At 46.5% G+C, this 21293-nt stretch overlaps 1 protein-coding gene across 1 annotated transcript; it reads right to left on the bottom strand.

Annotated features, from left to right (window-relative positions):
- Positions 1-1611: 1611 nt before the first annotated feature.
- On the bottom strand, positions 1612-18749 carry LRRC58 (leucine rich repeat containing 58). The gene is made up of 4 exons (XM_064722593.1): positions 18176-18749; positions 8885-9013; positions 7304-7581; positions 1612-5883 (listed from the first exon to the last, which is right to left on the bottom strand). The coding sequence occupies exons 1-4, from the start codon at positions 18697-18699 to the stop codon at positions 5675-5677; spliced, it is 1140 nt and encodes a 379-aa protein (XP_064578663.1). The 5' UTR covers positions 18700-18749; the 3' UTR covers positions 1612-5674.
- Positions 18750-21293: the final 2544 nt, after the last annotated feature.

A 21293-nucleotide genomic window follows, 5' to 3' on the forward strand; every position in this document is an offset into this window, starting at 1 on the left:
AGCAGTGCCCGAGTCAAGCTCCAGCAAGGACCCTGTAACACTCCAGTCCATCTCATTCCCTTACACGAGGAGTGACAGAGCTCAATGAAATAATGTATTTGCCAACACAGTGGTCTTCAGAGCTGTGTAAGATGGCAGCCAGCCTTTTGACACTCTGGTGAAAGGGTAACATAAGGATAAATACGCAACTCACTTACCAATACTGACTTTGGGTTCTCCTTTTCCATGGAGTCACAAAGGGGTTACAGACAGAGCACTTGGACAACACTCTGAAGATACACTGATCCTTTACCACTCTGAGAGTAGCTTGGAGCTGCTACCAGTAAGTCCCAGGCCAGGATAAAGAGATGGCCCTGCCCTCCTTCAATGCAGCACTTGGGACTTTCTCCCAATTTTTTTTTTTTTTTAAGGCAGGCAACTGCAACTCACAACCTCAGTGCAGAGAAGAAGGTGCATACATTCAGCTCTAACTGTCTTGATCACCTAAGGCAGCACGTCTGAGTAAGAGAAGTACAGCTCTACTTTATGATGACACACTTCCACTGCATCAACATAACACCTCCCTTTAGATCTGTACAACTGCATGAGCCTGAAATGTCACTGTGACATTCTGAGCATCTGGTTCAGCCATTGAGTCACTCACATCTCCTCTGCACTCTTCCTGCTGTTTTAGTGCTGAAGGCAGAGCAGAGGGTCTAAGAGCCAAGATTTGCTCCTAAAGACTAAAAAATGGGCAACTCATGTCACAAATCATCACATCAAGGATTTTGTTTCCATATAAAAGGTAGGTATTAAGAAGGCAAAGAGAAATGTATCCTTAAATTAGTTAACAGAAAGAAATAAGAATATTCTCAGCCTGGCTATGACCTGCAAGGTCACTGCACTCTTCTGTACTTTATGTTACTCAAAATGGAGCTGCTGCATCATTTGAGAGGATTTTCCTTACATATGAAGTTGAACCATCTCTGAAATAGTTCCCGCTGAAGTTAATATCAAGTCAGTCTTGTTTCCCACTGTCCCATTTTCCAATACATCACATTTCTACTCTGACAACTGGTAATTGCATGGAAGGATCCAAAACATTTTGGCAATAGATCACAAAACTCTTCAGGATGTAGGAGGAAACATGGGATTACTCAAGAAATGGGAACACATTAGCCAGTTAACACGATCAGAAAATTGGCATTCAAAAAATCATTTACAGGTTTCAAGGTTAGCATATCAAGAGGGAAACAATTAAAAAGTTTAGAAGTGTTTCATATTGTCAGAAAACTCCACCATGATGTCACATGTTCTTGTTTGGGTATTTATCCTTTCTGTGAGTTACTTCTGCCTTTGAACTGTGGAGCAAATCTCTGCAACACCCTGGCAGAAGTGAAACAGGGTCTGGTTCTGTAACACACACTGCTCTGTCATAAGTGGGCCCCAAGAGCCAGGAGTTTCAGCAGTCCTTTTGGAAGTCTCACCTACTCTTGGTTTTACACAGCACAGGTCAAATCCCACCCACTCCCCAACCACATACACTTTAATGCTCCCAATCCTACAAGAGTTCTTCCTGCAGAAACACCAAAACTGAGATGTTGGGAAATAATGGACAGACAACAGCAGAAATAACATTTTTGTAGGTTTAGTGTTTGCAATTTGTTTTACAGCTTATAATGAAATACTGTTAGAGAGTCTACATTCGTATGTTTCAGGCAAAATACAGTTTTAAAATCGTAAGGCACTTTAAGATGTCCTAAAACAAATGCTTAGATAAAAATTCAACAAGAGGGCTGGATGAGAACCCTTTCTACCCTTAGTGTTTTGGTCAGTACATGATCAATTCTCTAGTCAGGCAAGCAAGTGAAATAATCAATAGAAAGGTTTCCAAGACAGAGTTACTGCTGTATTAGTGTGCACTCTGGAGCAGTCTATTTGAAGTGTCTTCAGTTGGGGAGGGAGGGCATGGTATGAATAAAATGCATTAAAATAGTTCTTTGAACTGGGCAACAAAGATGCATTGCAAGGATTAAGTTTCATTACTTTCATTGGATTAAATTCCTTCCATTCATTATTGCCAACAAGAGTAAGGAACAAAAAGGAGTTGGTTCTCCCTTCCCTCCCCCCCACTCCCATTATAATTCAACACAAGATTTCAAAGACTTAAAATGACCAGGACAGAAGCCCATGAAACAGTGCATCTGGCCACTTCAGAGTATGTTTAAATATTCATTACTGACTTCCTCAGGTCTCACCTCTTATTAAAGAAAAACATAAAAGAATTGGCAACTGTCTGAGTTGCTTCCCATTGAATTGATATTTTACTTCTTTTTAACACGACGCCACTGTTCCCACCAAGTTGCTGCATTCAGAGCCCCACCAGCAGCCCTCCCTGGCACAGCCCTGGTGGGGCAGCAGATGAATGCAGGCAGGGCCCCAGGCCCCACATGGAAGGAGGAATGAGCAACTTTGCTTTACACACTTGTGTCCCAGCTTAAGAACAGCTTCAAAAGCTGGTCATGCTGGGCTGCTGCAGCAACAAGGGGACTGATACCAAAACACTGACTGAAGACTTCACTTGAAGGGGCGTCTTCAGGAGCTGAAATCTGCTAAAAACTGACAGGAAACAAACAGTGGCAAAAGCACTGCCTACTTCTCAGGGCCCCTGAGAAGGGGATGGTAGAAACTAGTGTCTGTCATGCTGCATATTTTCAAGCTGTGTCTCACCTATTTTATTGCCCAGTACATTTTCAAGTCTTTGGGGGTGAACAATTGCTGAAAAACAACTCACAGGGGCTCACTGTGTTAGGCACTACAGTATATATCTGCATCCCTAGTCCTCTCAAAAGTACCTCAGAGGGAAAAAACCTCAAACCCAACCAACCAACAATTTGTTTTTCATACAAGTTCTTGATTGTTTTAAATTCTGACCTGAATTGCACTTTAAAGCCCAGCAGCAAAAAGAAAACTTGGTAGCTATATTCAGGAATATATATATATAAATTTTTAAGACACATTTATAAAGTCTAAAAATGCATAGATATCAACTGCATAAGCTGTCAAGTTTTGACCTGGCTAGAGTGAAGAATCTGTGAAAAAACAGACTACCCTAACAGCCCATATAATATTTGGGCAGAAGTGGGATGGCTGTTCAGTTAGGAAAGACACTGCAGTTAAGGATGGAGCTAAGTTAGAACCAGCCACCACTGGTCTGAACTCATCACACACAGAGGTGCTACTGTGCAAGCAGGAACTCAGATGAAATCTAGCTCTGTGAAGTGAAAAAATGCATGACTTCAAGGCAGCTGTTGCTAAAGACAAGAAATGAAGGTGGTACCTCATGGCCCTGAGCTCAAAAGATCTTGAGATCTCAACTTGTGTGGCTCACTTTTGCTGGCAGGAGTGTCAAGCTCTAGATCACTCAGTTGATTGCTATGGTTATACCAGCAGGCAAGTGAAAATTGTGGCCCTGGAATCATCTTACTGTCATCAGCATTGCTGTGCCCCTGTGTTCACTTGGGACAGCAAGAAGTATCTAAAAGAGGAGAGGAACAAAACAGGCCACTCACTGGTTGTAATTTCACTAACAGCATGCAATTGGTTTTGTCTCAAAATCTGTAGGTTCTTCTTCCCAAGCAAACCTCATAGAATCTGCTAAAGTGACATCCAGTTGCTTGGCACATACACCTCATTGTGTCTCAAAAATATACTTAAAAAAATACTTGGAAAGGCACAGAGAACATGGAATTAATTCCTTGTGGATCAATGCACACAGGGAATCACATGTGTGTGTGGGAACTAAGTTGAAATGATTAACAATGGACAGGGTACTATTTTACTATCAGGTAATTTCAAATTCCAGTTCTTTCCAAGGGGAACTGGGGAAATAAAGAGTTCTCTCAAGGAAATGCAAGGCAAGAAATTTAACTTGCACACCAAGACGGAATGGAATATACAAAGTTTCACAACCATGTTCTTCAGGTCACATGAAAGCAAAAATTCTAGTCTAATTAAAAAAAAAAATCACTAAAGCTAGTTATAAAGAGCAGAATTATCAAAGTGCTTTAATACATAAAGTGTCAAACATAATTAAACAGGACCATTAACACAGAGCTGCCATAAGATGTTCAAAAGATATTTGTGTTTTCTGAATGCAGGAGAGAAGCACAGGTTTTTAAATTATCCTTTAGGGCCAAAGTGGGTTTAGAAAGTTTTTCTTGTTCATTTCAGCTTCTTAACATGATGGTTTTGCTCTCTTTGTGCATTCAAAGGCACAGTTGGATTTGCTCTATCAGAAACTGCATCAAAAGGACTGTCTACCATGAAATATTAATGAAGGGGCAGCTCTCACTGAGTGAATCACACAACAGCCTCATAAAGTAGATTTACAGATAGCTGTCAAATTGTAATATTAATTTTATAAGATATTTTTTGATGCTTAAAAATTCTAAGCTATTTTCTGCAGCTTTCCCTTAAACATAGTTTAAGATAACTGAGTGTATTATTTGAACCATCAAGGGACTGCCAAAGCTATTGCCACGAGAGCAAATGCAAACAAATAAGGAAGACATTTCAAAAGCACCTTGTGCAAGAAGCTCAGATAACATGCCTTAGCCTCTCTACCAGTTTTTCCTCTCCTGTTAGGAATCAGGAAAAAAAGACATTCTCCACAGCACTCCTCTGGGTGTTTCAATTCACCGAGCTGCTATGTACCTTAGGCCCATGACCTTAAAGATGGAAAGTAACTCTACCAAGCACAGCAGAGCAAACTGTGGGGAAATGTGGCTGATTATAAACCAAAAATGTCAATTGAGACCTTCCCTACAGTTCACAGCTATAAAAGCAGATTTGTTCCAGTAAGCTGAGACTCGAAAGTATGATACAGAGCATCACATCTGGTCCCTTGCACAGGCCTCAAGTCTGGAGTAATACCAATTATAACCCAACAAGTTTATGAAGGCACCATAAAGACAGTAACACTTCAGGTGTAATGGGAAGAAGGAGAAGGAGAAAAATAACCAAATATTGTTAAAAGGAGACACTAAAAGCAGCTCAGTATCAAAAGGGAGAAAAAAGGTGGCTCAGTTCTATGAGGCTATAACATCTGTAACAGTACAGAAACCCTACACCTCTAGGCAAAGGAAGAGTAACCAGAGTTTGGAAAAATCTAGTCCTGAATAAAAAAAAATTCAACTTTCATTTTCAGTGGATGAGTGTAAAATCTGTAACTGAGATCAAAGGAGACAGAAAGGAATCAAACTGCTATATAAAACACTGGGATCCATACATACTCACATGGCATCATTAGCCTGTTTCTGATTTACCACAGTGTTAAAGGATCTGGACAGTCTCCTTTGCTCTGCAGGATGACTGAAGTCAAGTTTCATATATTAAAATCCTTCTGAATCCGCCAGTGAGAACAAATCCCTCTCCCAGCCCATCTGAGGAAGGGGGGCCTCCCAGCCAGGAGACATTTCTAACAACCCCAGGCAACCTACAGGCAGCATGCTACTGAGTTAGATCTCCTAAGCAGCACTGCACCAAGCAAGTCCAGGCTTGCTAAGATGTTCTGTCCCTGCATGGACTTGAGGACAATTTCCCATGAGCCCTTCAGGCCGGTGGCTCATGCTTCACCGTTCCATTACTGCCGTTCAAATCCATTTTCCTGCCCGTCTTCCCCCGCGGCCGCCCGTTATCCCAGCAGGACTTTCTGCATCCTGTGCGCGGCGACGCTGGCCTCATCCTCAGAGTCAGACTCGCTCTGGGAGGTGGAGCTCTGGGAGGCAGAGCTGTAGGGAGAGGAGCACTCTGGGGAGCACAGGTAGTGCATCAGCGGGAGCCGGTACTTCCCACAGAAGTCAACGAACTTGATCTGTCTGACGCAGCTGTCGAAGTACACACCTGTGAGGAGAGGGAACAGAAAGACATGAGACCCTGTGCTCAGACTGCACAGGGCTCTTCTGCCTGGAGCACATGCCTTCAGTTAGGATTTCACTGGCACTGCACTGCAGGGATACTGCTGGAAGAGAAGAGACCAGGATAACTCTGAAAACGTGAAATTTCTTTTCTTAATAAAAAATTCCTGTAAAACTGTATTTGGTAGGTGACTCAGAACAGCACACTCTTCACATAAAGACACAGGGCAGTTACGTCCAAATAATGCAGCAATTTCTTCTAACCATTAGGGAGAAAACACAGGCTGGGAACTTGCAAACTTCTTAAACGTCAAGTGAATTAATGCACTCTACTTTCAAACTTGTAAAACCTCTTCTACCAGCTAGTAAAAATGCATTCACAAATAGACCTTCACAGCTCTACTTTTCTTCTGCTTGAGTGAAGCCACCATGCTGAGCTTGGATGCTACTTTCCATGGCAACAGTCTTGCTGTAACACACAATTACGTTCTCTTCCTGTCACAGCAAGTGATTTTAGACGCTGACATTTTCAGAAGTTTCCAGCAGTGTTTAAAGTCCTAGCTGGTCAGGAGAAAACTTTTCTCCTGCAGTGCGAGAGCAATGCTGCAGTACTGTGCGAGTTCATGTGGCATAGTGAAAAAGCACAAAAGCACTGTTACCCAAGCTGGACAAAACTCTTTAAAAAACAAACTTTTCTTTCTCTCCTAATATAAGTCCCAGCCCTTCCATCTTTGCTTATAGAGCATGCTTTGATATTGTCCTGTAAGAAGATAAGAGCTTGCATCAGACTGCAGGGTAAGATGCTAATTAATGATTTTTTTCCCCTTAATCTTCTAAATGCTAAATGTGCAGATCATTTTCTCTGGTTAAAGATTAAGATTGAGCCAGATTAAGCCCAGGCATTCCAAGCTGTTTTATGAAGTCCTCTCCTTCCAAGAACTGCAGGCTAGTGGTCCCAAGATAGAGCTAAACAAGTAAGTGCTAAGCACTAGAGAACTCTCCTCCTTTCCACCCAGAATGATGCTCACCATTCAGCAAGAGTGTGTGCAAAACTTCTGCCGTCCATCACTTGCTCTGCGCTATTTCAGGGCAAGTGCATCGGAAACTTCCAATCATAAAACCACAGTGGAGTGCTGGGATGAGCTACAAAGACTCTGACAGAAGTGCTGTCTTACATTCCCATGCAAATACAGTAAACCAGCACTGCAACTCTGAATACTGCTCCTAAGTGAACAAAGCTCCTTAAAGACAAGTTTCCAGGAGACCTGGAGCCAGGGAAATACAGCCAGACTGTGGCTGCAGTGAGTAACACCTCGAACCTGAGTGAGCTTATAAAGTCACGGCAAGTCAGAGGGAAAGGAAACCGTAAGGCAAGAGCAGGAAGCAGAGCTGTAAAGTGAACTTACCCCCACATTTAGGATTGGGGCAGTTGCTGGCCAAGCTCAGGTAGCGGACAAGGCTCTCTGGGAGGTCGCTGGGAGCGTAGGGGACGTTGCGGGTTTTAATGGTGCGCCCGGCCAGCTCCTGCAGGCTCGGCGGGTTGTAGGTCAGGTCGCGCACAAAGCGCACCACCAGCGGGTTCCCGCGCAAGCTCAGCTCGTCCAGGTGAACCAGGTTAAGGATCTCTCGGGGAAGGTAAGTCAGCAGGTTATTGTGCAGGCTAAGGGAACGCAGGGAATGCAGCCTAAGGATGGAGATGGATACCCCGTCAAGATGTGCAAGCAAGATTGCCCCACGGCTGCATTAGCAGACCTAATTACTCTCCCAGCTCCCACCAATTTCTTCTTCTTTGTTTTCTCCCCCTTTAAAACATAAATTTATGCTAAAAGAACTGTTCTTACTCCAGTACACACAATGCACTAGAAAACTCAGCTCAGCACCAGAATACCTGCTAAAGAAACAGTCTTAAACAAGCTGCTATCCCTCTCAGTATTCCCCACATACCCCAAAAAAGGTAGAACAAAAGTGCACAAACTGAGTGCTTTCAGGGGACATAACGTTTCCTTGTACCCAGCACATGCATCAAGAACAGTCCATGCAGTGCTCTGAGTAAGTCACCTGCTCTGTCTCATGCATTAAAGATGACTGCTGGGAGGGAGCCAGCCCTGGAAAGCCCCATGTTTTCATTGCTTGTGGCTGCACCACCTCACGCTGATACCACCAGATCCGAACGAGGTCAGGCCAGGCCAGCAGCAGCACAGGGGACAAGCAATTATTTTGCTTTTGGACAAGGCTTTCCCCTCTCAGGAAGCACAAAGCAATGCTCCAGCACAGGATCCAGGGCTGCTCCCAAACTTGTAAAAGTTACAAAGACATTGTACTTTAAGGATAATCCCACTACACCACCAAATTCCAACGTGGAGAACTCCATGCTGCCATTCAACTGTTATTAGAGTTACAGCCACACCTCCCATCTTCATCTCCCATCTCAGGCTACACATACAGAACTGCAGTGTCCTCTTCCTCCCTTATGAACAGATAAAGCAGTAACCTAGCCACTAGAACTGTGCTATAGGATTAAACAAACACCCTGACATCCTAAGGTAAGGAATGTCAAGAGAATATAGAGACAAAAAATACAAAGACAAGACAAGACAAAAATACACACAAAAAGGTTTTGGGTGAAAGGCAAAACCCACCCAGCATTCATTACTAATGCAACAGTACCATTCTTACTTCTTAAGGTAGCAATTTAATTTTTCCGAGTTGCCCAGGTACTTTTCAGTGTCCTCTATACAAATCTATTAATTCACTGTAAGGAGCAATCTCGGTGATGGTTTTTTAACATAACCCTTTCACTGAGTTTTCCAGATCATATATTCGTGGTCTGCCTGCAGTGCACCATGCCAAGGATGTTCTTTTTCAAATCCAGTCACACTAACAAACTGCAGGACAAATAGGTCCTCCCAGGTACTTTATCTACAGATACAGAAGAAGTAGTTCAAAGAGTTAATTACAGCTGGTGGCTGATGACAGTAAATACTCACTGTGCCAGCTGAGGTGGAATGCTCTGGATCTTGTTGTCACACAGAACTAGATACCTCAGAGAAGGCAGTTTGGCTAATTCAGGTGGAATTGCCGTAATGAAATTTCCTCCAAGGTACAGAAACTCTAAACTGAAAAACAGAAGAGAAAAGAGTGCATTATTTCATTAATTTCAAGTTTCCTTTAACACCTGGGTTTTCACAGCTACTGCATTTCTTAAAGGAAACTGACAGATGACTACCTATGAGATAATTTGCTGAGAGCAGGAAAAAAAGCTGAGTTGCACATCAAAATTACAACTGAGCTGCTGTTTCACAATAGTGTTGATATTTTTACCTCCAAACTCCTGCAGTCACCATTACAGCTGCAGGCAGGCACCAGACAACTGTGTATTCATTCCTACATCCCTTATGCAAAGCTCCTGCTCTTATTTCCAAGGATGTGCAGCCTGCAAACACAGGGTCTGCAGCACCTCCACAGATCCTGTGGCAGCCAGTGGGAGCTCTCAGTTCCAGCAAGAGTGAAGTATGAGTGCAGTGTCTCTCCCTGGAAATCCTGGCCCTGCACCAGCACTAGCTGCTCTGTTGGAATCATCTGACTCCTCGGTGACTAACTGGAACCATTAGTCAGAGGCAGCCAGTCCCCCTTAGATACAACTCACACACCAACACCACAGCTGCAACAGCACACAACAGCACAGGAGTGCACCTAAGTCACACAAGCATACACATGCAATTTCTCAGAGAGATTGATTTCACTACTCTGAAGTCATGAAGACCAAACCAGAAACCATAGCTGGGCTTCACTGCACTTTGGGCCCAAATAAAAGAATCATTGGATGTCCTGTGAAAACTCAGGAACACAGAGAGGCACTAGATCCCTTCTGCCAGGAGTAGCCAGTATGTGCTGTGCATCTCTGCCCTTCTAGGAAGAAAAACAGGCAAGCATTTCTCTTTGACACAATAGCTTAAAGTCCCCATTCCACAGACTCAAGCAGCTTTCTTTACATGTTCTCAGATGTTGTCTGAAAGAGGAGCAAAGGCAGGCTCAGTTTGGGTACATGTTGCTAACCACAGTCCAGCCAAGATTTTCCCCATGTTTGAAAAAGGTGGATCCCACAGTCCTGGTTCAGTATCTCCAGTACACACTCAGGCTGCCTAACTACAAAGCACCTTGGCCTTCTCTGATCCAGCAAGCATTGCCCACAGGCCACTTTCCACAGGGAAAGTGAACTCATCCAGGCTCCATCAGCCTTTCTTTAAGTATAGGTTATAACTTCCTTGGAGTAGTAGGAGATACCTTCACCTCACCCCAGCAATTGAGAAATGCCATGGATACAACTGGCACAGAAACACAGGAACACAGCACCCAAAGGAGCTGGTGGCCACCCAGGAAGGTCTGAGCCCTGAAACTCCGTGCACACAGCATATGTGGAGTGCAGAGGAGCTCCCCCAAGACCTCCCCTGGGATGGAGCAGGAGAACAGCAGGGTGAGTCAATTTCACTCAGTTCTTGCAAGAAACTTGAACCCCAGAGATCCAATGACAGCATCTGCTTGGGCTACAGAGGCCACTACTGCAGCACAAATGCACTTGCCCAGCAGCAAGGACAGAATGACAGACCTTTGCAACACACCAAGAGATGCTCGCAGGGCTCAGCTTTCCCTGGATATTCCCTTATATTTTTCAAGTATGTCAAAGGCAAGCTATATAATAGAAATTGGACAAAGTGGGCAGAAAATTAAGCCTTAAACTGAATTTGATTACATGGAAGGCAGTAACTACAGACCAAGTGGGACAGCACATTTGGAGGTTACTCTGAAGGTGCAAGCAAGTGCACAGTGAAAAACCACCACCAATTGCCATTGCTTCAAAGTAACCTTAACCTTTCTTCTACTCCAGCAACTTTTATGTTGAGGGGTAGGAGGAAGGCTGTTGTGCAGAGACCATGTCAAGGAGAGATTATTTTTAATTAACTTTTGATCCCCTAACAAAGCCCTGAGTTTTAACCAAAATTCCTCCTTCAAACCTCCATTATTTCCTGAAGTGGATTTAGGCTGCTTGGTTCTCATTAGGGACTTAACTGCTGAGTATACAATTCCATACAATTCCTAACTCCATAACAGTGCTGGAGCTCACACCAAAAGCTGTTGGGCAAGGGAATTCTAGCAATGTGGAGTTCAATATTTAAACAAAGCTTAGATGTGTATGAGTTTGCACTTCCTAGGAAAAGTGAATAATTAACTCCTCATCCTTTGTGTTTGAGGACACTAATGCCAGTGAAGTGACATGGCATAAAAAAAGGTAGGCACCTCCTACCAGGGAAGGAGAAGAGGGCACAAGTTACCCAGTAAAAATGTTTTGGGAATTAATTTCAAGGTATAAAATGCATTTGTTTCAAGAGCAGCCACACTGTACAAAGTACATGTGCAAAAACACTGCCTACAAACTTCTTACAGCTTCAAATCTGTTCTTTGTAAAGTCTGTAATGAGAGCACTCAGTGATACCAGGAAGGATATAAAGACCTAACATCAGAACACAAACTAAATAAGGTAATTCCTTCACTGGCAACAAAATGCTTCTTAAAAAATGTTTTCTTTTAACCCATCTTCTGAATCACCTTTTTGGGGTCAGTAGACTGAAAACTCATGGGGCCCAGTGTAGTACAGCAAATTCATAATTTCCACATCAACTTATGGTATTCATTAGATGAGTAATTTATTAAAAAACACAGGGAGGAAGTTTTGCAATGACAAAGAAACTTATTTAAAACATAGGAAAGATATTCTTATAGCTTCCACTGAAATACTGCTCAGTGGGAAAACAAAACCTGTAACTCCCATCCCTCTAAGAACCATTTGCTAGGAAGAAGGATTTAGGCTGATGAAGGTGAAGGAATCAACAACAGCCATTTCTGCATCAAACTGAAGTGTCAAGAATTGTCTGAGCAAAGCTAACCATGACACAGGAAAGGATTTTCAAGAGGCATGACCCTTTTATGGAGAACACTGACCACAGCAGCGGGATGCAGTTTGTTCCAGCCCATCTGCTCCTGGCCTGAGATTGGTGTGGCACTCACACCGAGCCTGTATCTGGAGGCAAAGGTGATGCTGGCTCTCGAGCTGTCCTGCTCAGGGCAGGGACTTTGCTGCTCGCTAAGACAAGCAAAAGCACTGCTCAGCTCTGCCCTCTTCACACAAGAGCCTGCAGTAAGGCAATCCACAACATCCAGCGCAGGTTTTGGCAAGGAGACCACAGCAGGGATGGCACTGAGCTAGGTGAACACTTCTAACTAACCTTTCACACTCAGACCTAGTCCTCCTGACAATCATTAATCTGTACAGTCATTCTGATCGATCAGCTAAGGTCTTGTGAACTGCTGTGTACACAGAGGTGGAACTGGATTTTTTTCTGTACTTTCAAAATTCCAGAATCTTCAAAAAGCCAGAGATCGACTACTATCAAACAAACATAAGCTCACCTCCATTTTTGAAGCTAGAAGGAGTGATTCATTTCCAACCTGCCACACAGGCTTGGCTGAATGAGCCTCAAGAGGGGACAAACACTAACAAAATCAATCTCAACAGAATCTGAAAAAAACCCCAACAACGATGTGACAGAGTTACTAATGAGGGTTGACACTTTCTCTCCTGCCTTTTAGCAATGTTGACAAATGCACTAATAAAAGGCCACAGTCCCTTTCAGCCTCACACCCAGCAGCCCCCTGCTCAGCACAACCCACCCTAACTGCTGCCAAGAACAAACAGCACGTTGAGCCCATCATGTGGTGCTCCTCTCTAGCAGCATATTTCACACCACTGGACTGTAGAGTGGCAATGAAAATACTTTTACCTACTAGGAAATGAGTGGAGAAATGCTTAAACAACTATGATCAATTCAGGGGGTGGCAGCAAAGTTTAACATGCAAAGAGACTGTACCTTCTCACTTGAGTATGTCCTTGATGTTTTCAGGTCATTATATAGCACAAATCAAATCCAAAAGCCCCCAAACATTCAGTAAATAAAAAGAGCCACTCTGAGTACTAGAGGTATTTTTTTATACCCTATCAATTAACACAGCACTCCCATAGTCATATTTCAAGGGGATAATATCTTCAGGCACAGGAGATACTCAAATTTTCAATCCACCCTGTTTCCCCACAGATGCTTCTTCGGATAAAATTTAACATCTGACATCAAACAGATGCATCTAAATAGGTAATATAAAAAAACCCAAACCAACAGTGGTGCCTGAAATAGCTCCAGGTCTTTTTAAGATAAACTTTTTAGCAAGAAATTTCCAGGGCAGTTTTGAGGCTCATGCAAGGGAGGAATTTCAAAGCAGCCCACAACACACTCCTGTTAACCCTGTTCTACGATTTGCTAATTCCTGAGAGAACTGCACAGCCTTTGCTGACACGCAAATTTAAGATCAAACGGTCGTCTGAACGCTATTTGCAAAACGTTTGAAGAGGGGAAGAAGCAGGGAGACAGCAAGCAGATTTCCTAATGCTGTATCTTTATCAAAGCTCTGCTTGCCCTTTTTCCCACACTAACAGCCGTCCTTTAAGCGTATGCTTGTCTAACATGCTTAATGCTACCCACGAATGAAAGCAAATGCTCTGGTTTTCAATGCATCTAAGCCTTTACACAAACCTTGCATGGATCCAGTTGGGCGGCTGAGGGCTTTGATCCCAGCCCTGGCACAGCCAGGCTTTATTAGAGGAATACCAGCAAGAGGGAAAGGAACGTGCACGGGTCTTTTCCAAGCCCTGCCTGCTCCCAGTGCTCTACAGAGCATGAGAGTACTCACCAGAAGAGTATGACTAAACTCAAAATTCCCATGGGAGACTTGAAGTATCAGCTGCATTTCGCTAAGCCTTTGAGAATTACTCATTTTACAGGACACCTGCAGGACATTTCCCCAGGCCTGCATGCTGATCAGGGTAAATCTTGCACGCTTTAAGCCAAAACTCACGGCTGCACCATGAAGATCAGAGCTATGTCTGACCAGATGTGCCCTACAAATTTTGTGCCAGGATGGGCACAAGTAGATGGCCACATTTGTGACTCACTAGCTGTAATACACCTTGCCCCACAGTGCATCCCCAGTTGGATCAGCAGAGGGAGGATAGGCAAACCAATGTGCAATGGGATCTCTCTGCAGATCACAGCTCAGGAGCTGCTGAGGGCTGTGACCTGAGTCAGAGAGAGTGACTGACCATAACATCTCCCACTGGGAACACAGCAAGGTCAGCAAGGAGAACTACTACTAGAGAAGATAACACTTGTGGCTGCCTATGCTAAGCTTGTATTTTATCTGGCAACAAACAGGAACGCAATGCAAAGAGGCTGCTCTCACATGTCTGGTGCAGTCCTCACCCTAAACTCACAGCAAGAGCCAGTACTCAGGTGTTGCACTGCACTGACACACCAGCTGACAGGAACTGGGATGCTGGGCATACAGAAGGACCTGGCATGGCCTCAACATGATCAAGGAAAAGCCCTCAGCAGGGCCAACACCTACATTTCTCAGAAACACATGAGGCTATTGCTGGTCACACTCGATGCTTACAGTGAAACTATGATGAAAGAGCGCTGAATTTTCCTAATGGAGAAGATGAAGCAGAGGTTATTCATCCCTGGTGCCAGCTTGCTATGACCAGCATCATCCTGGTCATCATAGCATCATCCTTCTGCAATCACCAGAGCAATCATGATCATACACTTAAGAAGCCATGCAAAGGAAGCTTCCAAGCATATTGGTGGTCCTTCCACAATAGCCTAGGAGATAACCAGTCATCAGGAACACAGCACTCACTTTCCATGCAGGATCTTGCACTGCACACAAAACATCTGTGCGGGCAAGGATGGGCTGAAGTCAGAAGGAGCAGGACACAACAGCAGCAGGACTGGCTGTGGTTCTTACCACCAAGTTCATTACCTTGCCAAGACACCAGGAACATGCCAGAGAAGTTTCTGCACAATGACCCAAATACAGCTTGTGTGAAGTGGTGGATTTATTACCTTCCTGGTGTGCAACAACACGTGGCACACACCTCCCGTTGCAGGATGTTCGCATTCGTAGTCACCAGCATGTTTCTTCTCCTTTGGCAGCTCAGACCCATCAGCTTTTTCTACTTTCAACTTTACCACATACACAGACTCTTCACCTGCTATATTCCTGGCCTTCACTAAAACTGACATGCTGTCCCTTCAAAACCTAAAACAGGAAAATGTGGGGTGCAGAGGAAAGACATGAAGCTCAGTTATCAAGAGTATTTAAAAAAAAAAAATTCATCACAGCTCAGACATTCCCTGGAAATCCAAGAATCATTTCTAGATTTCTGCAACTCCAGTCGGCTCTATAATCAGTGACTGGAGCAAATGGGAAGCTGCCAGGGTCGCAGGAAGAGGAGAACTGCTCGTCTCAGGAACTCTAGTAGCAGCAGGAGGAACTTGATCAGTAAGAGTGCTGCCTGCATTCCCCTGTGATCTCAGAGCCCATAAGATAAAAGAAAAAATTCTTTTTATGAGATACTGCCCATGGAAAAAGGGTCAAGGTCTTGGCTTGTCAGCAACAGCAAGACTGGCATTTGCAGATTGAGCTGTGAGTTTAATAGAAGCCACAACACCACGTCCCACCTCCAAATTCTGGAGCTCAGAAACTAACAGAAGTCTCTGTGTTGCTGTGCTGCAACAGCTGGCTCTGCTCTGTCCTTGCTCAGACTCATTTCACCCACTTCCACCACAAGCACGCTCACACTGAGGACACCTCTCGTCAGCAGGTAGGAGCAGAGTCTGGCAGCAGTTTCTCTCCAGAATGAACTTTCTATATTTTTGGGAAGGGTCACTGGTTATCTGGATGCCAAAGAATAGATTCAGTAGTCCCTCTGGAGGAACAACACATTATAAAGTGCTGTTTTCTCCCGGTGCTGGCAAAGCCATGGGCAGCTCCCTTTCATGACTTAAACAGTCCCAGATACAGAAGTCGCTGATGGCAGAGTGCTAAAGAAGCTTACAGTCCTGGTGGGGCACAGATTTGCTATCTTGAGCTAAAGTTCAATTATATTGTGTTGCCATGTTAGCAGAAGTTCAATGAGGTAGCAGTGGTGACGTGGGCAGCAGACAGCAGCTGTGTCTACGTGTAACTTTCCAACGCCACACATCACTTTGCAATGATGAACAGACAGTTCAACAGCTTTGTTTGCATTTGCTCTCTCCAAATTCTCCTGCTGGGGGTTCCAGCGTGACTGGTCCAAGAAAAGCTGCAGGACAGGACACCAGGGAGCCCTGCTCCAGGGCAGGTCAGAGGAACAAAGCAGAGTGACAGAGGTGCAGTGAGGAGCACAGGTCACGGCCTGCCGGGGCACCGTGTGCGGTGCTGCACAGCCCAGTACCTTCCTGGGGATGTCCCAGAACAAAAGCAGGGCTGAGGTTTGCTTTCTTGGGAAAAAAATGAAAGAGAGAGAAAAACCCACAACCCACAGAGACCACAGAAACAGCAGCAGGGAGCCTCTGACTCAGAGGTGGGAGCAACTATCAGATCCCAACCACATCCTGGATGCTATCAGACATGCTATGGAGAAAATGTGGATCATCTTCCTCATGCTGCCCTCTTCCATTGGCCTTCCCTCCCTTGCCTCATTTCCTTTTTCATCCCTCAAGCATCTGTTCCCAGACAGAAAAAAGCTGAGTTTCTTCTTCCTCATGACAACCCCAGCCCAGGAGGTATCATAACTCTGCCAAGGATATGGGCATTCTCCATCACTCAAAATGTCTCATAGCATCTCTCAGCCCAGACAGCTTAATCCAGAATCACTTCAAATCCTTACCAGGTACATGCTGTGATACCTGGACAAAAGCTACAAACCCAATTGTATTATACTGCAGCAGACAAAACCTTTGTCCAACAGCACTCAAGCAGTCATGGTACATCCCACCTACACCATGGGAGACGTCACTCCACACAAAACATTCTGTTCTTCCACTGGATGCAGCTCTGCTGAGCCATCAGAGTGAATCCAGGTATTTAGGGTCAAGGGTGCTGGAATTTGCATAAGAGAGGCTGCTTCTAGCAAGTCCCTTGGCAAAGAGCTGGAGCAGACAAAGGTCAGATCCAAAGTCTTAGCAGAGACCCACACAGAGGCCAGCCTGGGGCTTGGGAATGCGGGAGAACACACTGAGGTGCCTGTGCCACTTAAGCCAGAACAAGCATCGCGCTTGCCCAGGAGGACACCAGGCTTCAGGAGTAGCCAGCCCAGGGCTATGCAGGCAGCCAACACCCTGTGCTGTCTAAGGCCTGTTCCCACCCCAGCACTGCTCCAAGTGCTGTGATTCAGCCACAGGTTTCTGTATGACCGGCCTGCAGCGGCTGGACACAGCCCCAGAGCAGAGCACAGCCCAGGGCTCCATGCCTCGGGTCTGTCAGATCTACACGGGCCAATGGGTTGAGAGAAACATCGCAAAACCCCACCCATGACGGCAAGCCCCCACTGGGACTGCAGCTGTATGGGCAGAAAGGCCCTGTTGTTTGATGAGACACAAACACATCCTTATCCTGAGCAACCCATCGTGCAGCCACGAGCTGCAGGACACATGGGGTTTATCTTGCTGTCACCCAGAGATGGGCTGGAGAGGAAAACCACGGACAGCCTTCCTCATGCCAACACCCACATCAACCACACCATCAACAGGAGCATGGCCCTGAATCAGGGCAGCCCAGGGACTGGGCAGTGCCAAGAGGCACCCAGTTTGTGAGCACAGAAGGCCCAAAGTCACCCGAGGAATACACGGGATCGGCTGGGTTGAAAGAGACCAGAGCAGGTCATCTGTTCCAGCCTCCCGACTCAAGCAGGGTCACCCCAGAGCACATGGCGCAGAACTGTGTCCGCTGGAACAGCTTCAGTGAGGGAGACTCCACAACCACTCTGGTTCCAGTGGTTGGTCACCCCCACATTAAAGTTCTCCCTCATGTTCAGGAGGAACTTCCTGTGCATCATCCTTTTCTGGCTGCTGCCTCTTGTCCTACTGCGTGGCACCACCAAAAAGAGCCTGCCTTCCACCCTCAATACCCACCCTTTAGATACTTTAATATATATGTAGGTGGATGAAGTAAAGAACGTCCTGAAGTTTTGGTAACTCAACATGACGCAGAGGAACAGCCACGTTAGCGGCTGCAGTGCCTGGAGACACCTGAAGCTGGAGAGAACCGACCCTCTGAGGGGATGCGCGGCAGAAACCCCGGCCGGGCTTGCCGAGGCCGTCCCTGTTCCCGCGGGGACCGTCCCTCACCTGTGGAGCTCCTGGATGTCGGGCGGGATGCCGTGGAGCCGGTTGCCGCCGAGGCTGAGGCTGCGCAGCCCGCGGAGCTGCAGCAGCGCGGGCGGCACCTCGGAGAAGCGGTTCCCGCTGAGGTTGAGGACGCGGAGGGAGCGGGCGAGCGGCGCCTGCCCCAGCCCCTTGGGCAGCGAGCCGGGCCCGCCAAGCCGGTTGTTCTTGGCCAGCAACGTGTGGAGGCACGGCAGGGACAGCAGCTCCGTGCCCATCTCCGTCAGCCCCGTCCCGCTCACGTCCAGCACCTCCAGCGCCGGGAACCACTGCGACAGCCCGGCGGGCAGCGGGCCCGACAGCCGCCGCGGCGACAGCACCAGCCGCCGCGCCTCCGCGCTGCGCCGCGCCGACAGCTCGGCCGCCAGCGCCGTCTCGGGCTCGGACTCCGGCTCGGGCTCGGACTCCGGCTCGGGCTCCGACTCCGGCTCCATCGCCAGCTCCGGTCCCGGCTCCAGCTCGGGGCCGTCCCGGCCAGCCGCCGCCATCCCGCCCGCACTGACCGACGGCCCCGCGCGTCACGCCGCCCCGGCCCGCCCCGGAACCTGCATAGCCCCGCCGCCCTACAGCGTCATGCTCGATCCCGGGCGCGCCGCCCTCCGAGGCCACAGCGAGGCGAGCGCTCTTATGCAAGTTGCGGGGCACCTGCGGGAGGGCGGTGGAGGGATAGGGAGCGTTCGGCGGCCCCGGAACGAGCACGCGGCGCTGTAGGGCGGTGCGCAGGCGGGGCGGGAGGCGGCCCTATGGCGGGGCGGCCCGGGGGTCGTGGCTGCTACGGTGCCGCTGCTCGCTCCGCATGCGGCCACGGTCTGCGCCCGGCAGGCCTGGCCTGCCGGGCTGATGCCGAACCGCCGGCTGGAAATGCCACCTCCTCCCTGCCAAATGTTTTACTCCGAGCTCGGGACACCAGAGCTGCTAAGTGTAAAATTAAACCATAGCCTTTGCTGCGGCCCTTTTGGTCATCCTGGGAGCCCGAAGGAGAGGCGCTGCCTCAGCCCGTGTGCTCCGTGGCCTCTCCTTTGTGCAGCTGGTGGGGGAGCCCGGCCCAGCATCCCTCATCAGCGGGTATTTTGTCCATTTAATCTGCTTTGGTCCCTGCAGAACAGGGAGGCTGGAACTGAGCGATCTTTGAGGCCCCTTCCAACCCAAACCATTCTGTGGTTCTGTGAGCTGCTGCCGCGGAGCACCAAAAGGGAGGCGCTCCCAGTGCGTGTCCTTGCCTGGATGTGAGATAACAGCTTTGGCCTTGAGCGGGGGCATTGGCTGGAGTTAATCCATCACACAGGAGTCTGCCAGGCGAAGCTGTCTGACGCGGGTCACTGATCGACATGGGGCTGACCCCTGTTGTACCAACATAAGCAAACAGGCAGGTCAGGATCGGTGATTTCAGTTCATTGCTCTTTGAACGCAGGGTGACATCGCTGTAGTCAGTAATCAGAAGATGAAGCAGCAGCCATGTCTGATAACAGTGAGAAGATTCACAACCCAAGGGAACTTTTGCCTCGACTAAGTTCAGCCTTAAGAAGCATTCTTTCTTCCTTGTGATGCATAGAGAAGCCAAAAAGAAGGGAATAGCAATCTCCCACCTACTCAAAACAATGTACACAAAAATCTTCATCATCTTAGACTGAAAGAAACACAAACAAAATCACAGTTTGCAGGTACCAGCCAAGAGTTTAAAACATGTAAAGTAGCAACAATGCTGATTTCAAAGGTGTCTAGAATACTATGCACAAAACCCATAGTCCACTTGTCCTTCCCTTGGTGCTCTTACGAACTCTGGATTTTATCACCACAATATTTTGACATGACAGCTCCTGTTGCTGAGATGAGGAGGTTAGGGTTATGCCCAGCCTTCAAGAAAGTTTGCCACAGTGGGTAGGAATGAACAGGTCAATTTCCATTGGACTCCTTTCATTTGTTTTCCAAGAGTCTGTGGATTCACAAGTATGAGCCCTGATGTGAACTCAGATAGCTGCAGAACAGACACCTTACCAGTATTATTAACTTCTTATCAACATCATTTTCCCCACTTTACAAATACTGCGCTGTTCCAGGACAGTTTATGTAAGCACAAGAGTAAGGTCATCTGGATTTTGCTCTTGTCTTTTGTAGTGCTTTAAGTCTGGTTCTCCTCAAGGTGTGTCCTGTAACATGGTTCAGGACTGAGTCTTATTATAGATCTGTCTCCTCCTGTCTTCAGAGCTAAAGTTAATAAATACCTTACAAATGCAGTTCAGTCTCTTGATCTACCACTTAAATAGCCTATTTCTAAACCTGAAGCTTAACAGCACTGGAGAATTGTGATTAAGGGTATAGTGCAGTAATATAGTACTCAGATATGCACAACTCCATAAACAGGTCAGAGTTTTTCCCAGGCCTCTACAAGCAGTGGGCAACAGAATTTTTGCTTTTCCTCTCTCCCACCTCAAAACCACTTTGCTTCAGTAAATATGCATGGAGCACAAGGCAAAATATTTGTAGTGCCACCTAGCTAAATTTGTGGCTGCTGCTTCCATTCATTTCTTCTTAAAATCCCGGGGAATCCTCACAGTAGAAATTGCAGTAATAAAGCAGCCTCACTGTGCAGTTGAGCAGTGAACGGGCAGGGAATGCCACAGAAAAATTGCATGTGCAGCAGCTGGTCCATGCTAAAGAGGCCATTTGGTGTGAAAAACAACATGGAGGAGCCAATGATTGTGAGTTGTTTGGTTTTCTTTTGTAAACAGCTTTGGAAGGAGCACACCAAGTGGAACAAAGCAAGGCAGCTTTCTCTTCTGTCAGACCATTATCTGCACAGAAGCACTCACAGCAGTGGCATTGCTGGGGAGATGAATAAATAGTAGGGCACATCCTCTGTCATACACCACCACTGAAGGCTATTTCACTATTCAGTCACATTCTCAAGGCCTCTAGTTATTGTTTTTGCTTGCCTATGGGTTCTTTCCACCTGATTCCCCAGCTATAAAACAGAAACAGTCATGTCTTACATTTGTCCAACACACTGAGATCTGTGTATGAGTGTGCAAAGACAGATTTGAAAACAAGTTGTGTGGCTTGTGAAAAATAAACCAAACAAGTG

This window comes from Zonotrichia leucophrys, chromosome 1, assembly GCF_028769735.1.
Source record: "Zonotrichia leucophrys gambelii isolate GWCS_2022_RI chromosome 1, RI_Zleu_2.0, whole genome shotgun sequence".
In the NCBI taxonomy this organism is placed as follows: Eukaryota; Metazoa; Chordata; class Aves; order Passeriformes; family Passerellidae; genus Zonotrichia; species Zonotrichia leucophrys.